At 50.2% G+C, this 8,647-nt stretch overlaps 1 protein-coding gene across 2 annotated transcripts; it reads left to right on the top strand.

Annotated features, from left to right (window-relative positions):
- The first annotated feature begins 5,794 nt into the window (after positions 1–5,794).
- On the top strand, positions 5,795–7,047 carry FGFBP3 (fibroblast growth factor binding protein 3). Of its 2 annotated transcripts, none has more exons than XM_075026930.1 (2): positions 5,795–5,850; positions 6,303–7,047. In XM_075026930.1, exon 2 carries the CDS (start codon positions 6,391–6,393, stop codon positions 6,892–6,894), a length of 504 nt encoding a protein of 167 aa, XP_074883031.1. In that variant the 5' UTR covers positions 5,795–5,850; positions 6,303–6,390; the 3' UTR covers positions 6,895–7,047. The 2 variants fall into 2 exon arrangements, with proteins under 2 accessions (XP_074883031.1, XP_074883032.1); XM_075026931.1 differs by having other exon boundaries at positions 5,810–5,885.
- Positions 7,048–8,647: the final 1,600 nt, after the last annotated feature.

The raw sequence follows: 8,647 nt of genomic DNA, 5'->3' as shown, positions 1-8,647 counted from the left end.
GTGTTTTAGCAGCTCCCTTACCAAGCTCAACAAGGGGCATTGTCAATGCCGAGGTCAGTCCATTAATTATACAGTGAAGAATGAAGGTAGGAAGTAGTGGTCATGTGGGTTCTCTGCAAAAGGAGACAACAATGACTCTTTGACAAACATTTGAGAAACAACTGAAAAAACTTCATAAGTTTGCTTATGAAGGTAAAGAATAAGCATGGTAACCTTAACATGACTGAAAAAAAGAAACATCCTCACAGTGGAAGGCAGATCATAGAAGAAACATTTAATAGGCGCCATTTTAAATATGAAAAATTACATGCTTAGGAAAATTAGCATGTAGTTATGTATCCCTAATCAGAAATAGAACAATCTGAGTTGAGAATATACAAGTCAAAGCACGAAAGGAATATGCATAGGGCGCAAGGAACAAAGCGGTTCCTATGGAGCAAAGGAACCACTACTAAAAACTCAAATCACTAAGATTTCCTGAACTCCAGTGTGAGAAACACAGCACTGAAGAACACAAGGTGAATGACTTAGACCAGCTTGTGAAAAAACCTGCAGGGAATGCAAGATGGAAAAGATGGTGGAAACATATATGGAATATTTTTTTGTTAAAGCAAACGAATTGAGGAGAACCCGTATTCTGGGATGATTCTGAAGTACCCTGCAATGGCCTGGCTGCCATGACAGCATTCAGCAGCAGCATGATCAGTTAACTGAAGGATGGGTACATGGATGATTTCAAACAGATTCCACAGCATAAGAAATTGACTTATGAATCTGCTAATCTCTGAGCAAAACTACGCAGTTTCTTTAATTTTTCTATCATTTTGCAAAAAGCCATCTTTTGAATGAAAGGTTGGGTTGAACTTCATTGGAACTTTGTTAGCAGGGAAGGAAAGAACTAACACACAAATGTGCCAAAAAGCTGGACAAAGGAATCAGTCTGACCCTAGAGAACTGTTAAATAGGATCTAGAAGAGACTTAAAAAGAAGGGAAAATTTGAGCAAGAAAATCCTTGTTCACTTTGTTCCTTCTATACTACTGGAAACAGGCCACAAACCCCACAATTTCAGCTATCTGCAGGTCAAAGGTGCTAATAATATATTAACCTCTAAATATTCTTACAAAACTTTTCAGTAGTCATGCTTATTTGACAGCTTGTGATGGAAGGAGGAAAGATGATAAAAATGCTTCACAACTTTGCCTTGCAGTGCGCTAGTTCAGAGTGAAGGACCTTATAACTGCCTGCATTCAGAAGATCCTCCAGCAGAACTGGACATGAAGCATTAGACACCTCTACCAGTAAATACATAATACCCTTCAGAGATTGAACTTCTGAGGTGCCCAACAGAGATGAATGGGACTGTCAGGCACCTTCCTGGTGTAAGGTAGTATTTTATTCTGCTTCATGACCAAATTGAGAAATCTGTCTCTGCATGGCTCTTCAGCCACCAGTTTTGTCTTTTATACCACGCAGAGCTTGGTTTGCCCTGAACAAAAACAGGTAATTGAGAAGGTCAGTCTATCTCCCTGTAGATGATACTTATTACCACATTAAATATGATTTTATTCTCTTGAGTAGCTAACAAGAAATCAGAAAACTGATAGCTCAAACAAGGAGGTTAAACACAGCTATGCTCATGCTGTATATTTAAAACAATTTAGGTTTACGAATCATCAATGTTCTTTACCCATTTCTCTGAAAAGGAGCTTATAATGACAGGGGTGGAGGCTGTGGCTACTTTCCACTTGTAAAGCAGAACTGTTCTTGCAGTCATTAACAATTGTTGCTGCAATCCTTGGGGCTAGAATAAGAGAAATAAGCATTACTCTTCACAGTGACCGGAGCTTTCATAAAACACAAATGGTTAACTCAACTGAATTTTCAAAGCTCAAAACCCTGAAGTCAAAGCCCTAACCCGGTTTCCTGTACAATATGTTCAGTGTGGGCAAAGTGGCATATAAACAGAATATAGATTTTTCAGTTACAGAGTTAAAGTTTAACAGGATAATTTATTCATTGGCCAATGAGAAGTGTGATTAAAGCTGTGGTCTGAACTTCTGAAGTGGAAAGATACTTAAGAAGGAGGCAGCTTTAGGCAGTGATTGAATTTTTACTATTGCCATATTTGCCTTAGTTCTTTTCTTCTTTAGGCTAACAAGCCCATTGCTTAAATTGTTACATCATAAATCAAGTTCTCCAGGTCTGTGATATTCTCATTGCTCTTCTGCACACTGAATCCCTCTGATCTTCCTCTTCTTTGAAGAGTAATGCTTAAAACCAGATACAATGCCCCAGTCAAAGCCTGGTTTTAGCCCATGCCTTACTTCTTGTGTCTCATAAGCGATATCCTTATTTATGTGTCTGCCTTTTTTGCAGTTGCATGAAAACTGTTGTTTCACATTCAGCTTGTGATTCACTGTAGCCTTACATACATTTCTGCAGACACATTATTTAGTCAGCATCAATCATCTTGGATTTGTGCAGGTGTTTCAGACCTGTATCTTACACTTCTCTCCATTGAGCTGAATCCCATGGTTTAGACTGTTCCTGTGCGTGTTCATGTTAACTTTGAATTTTGGTTAGAATCTGGACTGGAGTCCAAATCACAATCTAACATGGTGCATCTGTAATTCCTTCCAGTTTAGTATCCTTGCAGAAGTCACATAGTAAGCACACTCTTTATTTCATTTACTTAGATGGACAGGCCCATTAACTCCTCAGAGATTTGTTTCAGGCTCTCTGCAGATACAAGGCAAATATCTCTGCCACAGTGCACACTGATCATATTCTCAAAGATAACTCCATAACCAGCTGACTTCTAGAACTATAAAAGTTATATTCTAAGGCAAGGGGGGCAGTAGGGAAAGAGAAGTCAAAACCCAGCTACAGCAGCAACACAGACTAACCAGATTATTTTAACTGCAAATACAGTGATTTTAGTAATGTAAGAATGATCTTCTGCCCCCATATCCCCATCAAAACCAAGAGATAAAATTGTAACCTGTGCAGGAAAATTAATATGGAAGCAATAAACATCAAAGACTAACACCTGCTTTACTGCAAAAGATGAGTCACAATCATGGAGGAAAATGTGTGTGTAAATACAGGTACCAGGAGAACATGGTGAAGAAGATTAAGGAGAATAAAATTACTAGATGGGGAGGCCAGGGAAGCTTTCATTCTGTTTCATTTTCTTTCCTTAGATCTTGAACAGTAATAACTTGTATGAGATTTAAAGTAAACTGTCCAAAAAGTGTAACAGCAAAACATTCATTAAAGCACACAGTAGTATCTCCCTCCAAACCTGATACACTGAGGATAACCTGCTATAAAAGTGATCTCAAAGATATTAGGCAACGCCATTTCACATTGTATAAATGACAGCAAGAATGTGGAAAATGGACAAGAATCTCAGGGTGATAATATATAGCAATTACAGGTGGTCAGAACTTAATCTGAAAGCAACTCCAAGGTTTGGTGGACTAATAAGCTAAGGCACATGATGTGCATTACGCTCACTGGAGCCACAGAGGGTTTTAAAAGTCACAATGCAGTTCTTTATGGTGCCTCATGGTATCCACAGCCCTAAGTTAGATGCCAAGGTTCCTCCTACAGCCCATGGGAAGTCCTCAGCACCCATGAAAGGGATTTACACAATCCAGCATGCTGAGCAAGGAGCCATGTGCAGCTAACAGTCAGCTAAGCCTTGTGTTTCAGAGATAGTTATGTATGTAACTCCAGGACAGAAGGAGATAGCAGCTTCCACTTCGAGATTCTTGGTTGTAAACCCTCTTCTGTGGTTTGTTGCCTAAGCCATTTTATTTCCTTCTAATGACCCTCTCTCCCCTGCTGTTTCCACCCCACCCCGAACAACCAACTAGGGAGAGCTCTAAGTATGAAATGCAGCTAGGAGATGGGAGATCTATCTGAAAATACTCCCCCTCTCCCCCAAACTGGAGAAAGAACTCTGCATCTCACCTCTTCTCCAGCAGTCATTCTCTCAGTCTTTGCAGAAGTCTTTCCTTTTTAGGACTTATTGCCCAGAAAGATGAATGAGTCAGTATCACCCTCTCTCTCCCCTGCATTGAGTCCCACTGAATATTATTTGTCCAAAACAGAACAGCGCCATGAGGAAAGATGAGAGGGGTACCGGTACCTGCAAATACGCAGGGGTAGCTAAGGCACTCTTATGAGATTCTTTGCCAGAGCCACTGCTCCAAATCATGTCCTTGCTCTGACCCATCAGGGAAGCTGCCCAGGTAGCCAGCCTTGGAGGCAGACTGAAGTGTTCTTGGATCCAGCTCATGCTGCAGCTAGTCAAGAGCCGGTGCCCTGCAAAAACACGGGCAGCAGTGGGTGGCCTAGGGAAGACAGGGAGGGAGTCACACTTAGACTAGCCTAAAATGTTGATCAAACCACATCCTCACCCACATGAAAATTTAGAACGTAAATGCATCTGAAAGCCAATGTCTAAATATCTGGGTGCAGATGATTCCAAAGGCACCAAAGCACGCTTCTTCCTCTATGCCCATAGTTGCAAATGCCTTTCCCATGGATACCCTACTGCAGGGATGGGGGATCTTTGCAGAAGTCACCATAAAGGAGGGATGACACAAGAAGAAAGCCTAGAGCACGTGCCGCTGCCCCAGTCAGTCTTCATTACAGCAACATTCATCTCGTTGTCCAAAGGCAGCTACATTTTAGCTTTGCTCTACCAACAGCTTTGCAGCCACGCTCTGGCCCGGGTGGTGGCTGTCGCTGGGTGTCCTCGCGTACCGGGGAGGGTGCTGCCCCGCCAGCCGCCGAGGGGTGAGAGCCGGGGCTGTCTCTGCTCACGTTGCACCTGCAGCCCTGTCTGCTTTAGGATAGCTGCAGTTCCACCATTGCATTACACCGGCAGTACAATGGTCTGGATAGTAGTATCTCCGCATCAGTGTAACTATACATGGGGGTATGAGTGTGTCTATATACAGAGCTCAGTAATAATCTTTCCAAAAGCCTGTGACAGCTGAGGGGACAGCCTGGACCTCCCCTGCAAGCGCCTTGGGCGAGGAGCGTCTCTGCTGTGCAGTGCTGGGCTCAGCGAGCTGAGCTGGGACACGCTCTTCTGCTGGTCCGTGGCGGAGACAGCGGGGAGCTGCTGGTAACTCGAGGGTTTGTCGTCTTCGGTCTTCACAAGAGTGCCAAGTAGTTTGGAACAGATGTGCACAGTACATCATCACCCACGAAGCTGAAGCCATGTGGATTTCGAGAGCCTAAATCTGACCGGACATTTCTGAAACTGCAGTAACATAAAGATCACGTCTACATTCTCTTGAAACTTTTGGCATTTTTTTTTTAAACACATCCTGCCTATATAGAAGCCTGTCTGCACATTAACAAAAAACAACCATCCTAGAATAATCCACACCGGTATTTCACTTCCGAAATGAGAATCCCTTTTTGTGATCCAACTCCATCAATTGCAAAGGACCATAAATCGATTCTCGTCCACGAGGACCCCCCCCCCGGCCCCGCCGAAGGGAGGCTCTCCCCACAGCCGCTGCTGCCCGACCCGGCACTCAGACCGCTCTCCCTCGGCCGCCTCCCGAGGGCGGGATGGTTTTGCGGTACCGGCGGTTCCTCGAACAAAAGGGGAGCGGAGAGGGGAGGGGGGCCCGGGGAACTTCCCGCGAGTCGGTGCCGCCGGGACGCAGAGCCCCCCGCGCTGTCCCCCCGCGGGCGGCGGGCCGGGGAGGGGCGTCGGCGGGGGCAGCCCCCGGCCATAGATAACCCCCGTGCCCGGCCCCGCCGCCGGCAGCCGGAGGCGGCAGACCGCCGGGCACGTCCACCCGACCCACAGCGCGCCGTGAGTGCCCTCGGGACAGAGCGGAAAGCCGCGGGGTGCGCTGGGGGGAAACCGCGCTCGGGGGGGAAGCGGCGGGGCTTCAGGGCAGCCGTTCGCCTGGAGCCGGGGCTGGCTGCCGAGCGGCGGCCGCTCGCTGCTTTGATGCTGCAGCCGGCGGGCGCGGGCTCTCGGCTCACGCCGCCCCGGGGTTACGGCTTCCCGGCTGGGGCGGTGGTCCCGGGGCCCCGCCACCGTCGGCGGTCCGTCGGCGGGGCGGGGGCCGGGGCGGGTGGGGGTGGGACGACACAAACTAAAAGCCTCGGGGGCTACGACCCCGGAGGGACGAGCCCGCTCTGCCGGAGCAAACCCCGCCGGCTCAGCCTGGCGCGACCCCGGGGGCTGCGCTCCCGCCGGGGCGGGCAGCGGGCGGGAGCAGCGGCGGCGCCCGCCCGCCAGCGTCCGTGTCTCCGCAGGGCGCGGAGGATGCGGCGGGCCGGCGGGCCCCGCGCCGGGACGCGCCGTCGCTGAGGCACCGGAGGAGGCTCCCGCGGCGCCGAGGAGATGAGGCTGCCCCTGGCGCTGCTGGCCCTGGCCGCCCTGGGGGCCGCCGCCGGCGGCGGCGGGGCGGGCCGGGAGGCGGAGGCGCAGGCGGGGCGGTTCTCCACGCCGGAGCGGCACCGCTGCAGCTGGGAGCTGCGCTCGGCGGCGGGGGCCAGCGAGCTGCGGCTGAGCTGCCGGCCGCCGGCGGGCGGCGGGGCGGCGCGGAGCTGCGCCTACCGCGGGGAGCCGCGGCGCTGCCCCGCGTACGGCCGCCGCAGCCGCCAGTACTGGCGGCAGATCCTGGGCAGGCTGCGCCGGCGGCGGCACCCCTGCGCCCAGGGCGGCCCGCTCAGCGCCCGCCTCTGCGGGCCGGGCCGGGCGCCGCCCGAGGCGCAGCTCCGCCTGCTGCCGGGCCCCGGCCCCGGCCCCTCGCCGCCCGCCGCCACCGAGGACCCGGCGGAGACCTACTGCGCCGAGCGGTGGCACTCGCTCTGCAGCTTCTTCGTCGGCTTCTGGGAGGGCTGAGCCGCCCCCGGCCCGCCGGGAGGGAGCGCGGCCGCCCGTCCCCCGGGCCGGGGCGTCGCGCCGCCCGGCCGCCGCCGCCCGCCCAGCCTGGCCTGCCCTCTCCCGCCCGCCACCGCTGCCCCTCGCCCGCCAGCTCTCCTCTTTTCCCCTCCAATAAAGTGGTAACTATTTTATGAGAAGAAGCTCCCGTAACTCTTTTCTCGTCAAAGCCCTCTCATGCCTGCAGCACAGCCGCAGCGCTGAACCGCGCGCCTGACGTCTGTCGGCGAACCGAGATGGGAGCACCTAGGGACAGTTCGCCCCTCTGAGTACGTTCAGGGTTTTCAAAGGACATAGCGACCGAGAGGCAGCTCTTCCCTCCCCCAAACCAAGGCAATTTCTGTAAGCCTGAGGGTTGAAGTTACGCTGAAATTGCCCACCTAGAAAACCAGACATTTGTACCAAAATACGGAACAACTGAGACTTCGCTAAACACTAAGCCCCAGAAAATACCTTCTTGCTTACAAAGATCACACAGGCTAAACAAGCCAGTCCAGTCCTGTTACAGAGCAGATGATCACTGACTGACTTCAAACAGGAACATGAACCGAGTTGGGTGAGAAAACAGCTGTGAAAAGACTTGAGAAACTCAGGAGCAGCTGGGTACACAAACTGGATTTGGGAGGCTGGTGGTGTTTCACCTAGCTAATGAGCTAAGGCCAAAGCAACGGTCACATTTAGAGGGACATAGTGTTGGAGTAGGCAAGTTGTTTTACCAAGGGGGAAGAGGGGTTTAGGATGTTAACTACTTTATCTGCTTACTGAAGCACAATTCCATGGTACAATTTGGTAAGGGAAGCTCAGGTTTTCCTCAGTCCCGATTCCTCTTTTAGACACATCCGACTCAGATTCTAAAAGAGCGGGTTGTGATTTCTACAGCCCATACCTGACTGCATGTCAAAACTTCTCTGCCCACTGCCCAGTACAGCTGTGCGGAAAGCAGGGCTGCACTTGAGGTAAACGTGGGAAGGACCTAGCCCCTTTGTTCATAAAAAAGAAGCTCCTGGGGAGTCACTTGTGCAGAAACTGGAACAATACCTGTCTGCAGAGAGGTCTTTGATTAAGGCTTACATTAATTGTTCTGCACAGATACCTCAAAATTACCCCTGCAGTCACTCAGAGGGCTGCTTCTCATACATTATTCCTGAACCAGAACACTTCGGTGCACCAGCAGACCAACCACGGAGGAGCAGTATCTCAGTGGCAGCAGAGGGCCCATCGTGGTCCCCTCACATGAGCGAGGATCACTGATGAAACATCAAATCCCTGATAGGTGTGGTAAAACATCCACATAAGCCATGGATAAAGCAGACAGGGCAATGCCAAAGCCTGACCCCAGTCTCCCTCAAACAAGAGGGTTCAAAGAAGCAGTCACATCGAGAGGCACCAGGTGTATTTTCTTTTTAACCTGAAGAATCATTTGGAAAAGCAGATGGGTTACAAGAGGAAGCTAGCATAAGGTTAGCAGTCCCTGCCTAACCAGCTCTCTGCCTCAGGGAAAATATAGCTGTGTCAAAGCTCTAGCGTTACAGATGAGTGAGCCTTTAGCCACGTCATATATATTCTTATGACAGCATTATTTACCTTGCTGGATTACAGAATTTCATCTTTTCATACAAGGGAAATGGTAACAGTGTGTTGCAAAAGTTTGAATTTCAAAGCTAAGCTGTTGGCAAGCTTTCAGGACATAGTGTTATTGGGCCTCACAGGCAAG

The sequence above is a fragment of the Buteo buteo genome, chromosome 4 (genome assembly GCF_964188355.1).
Source record: "Buteo buteo chromosome 4, bButBut1.hap1.1, whole genome shotgun sequence".
NCBI lineage: Eukaryota > Metazoa > Chordata > Aves > Accipitriformes > Accipitridae > Buteo > Buteo buteo.
Note: the sequence above shows the minus strand (reverse complement) of the source record. Positions and strands in the feature narration are given on the sequence as shown.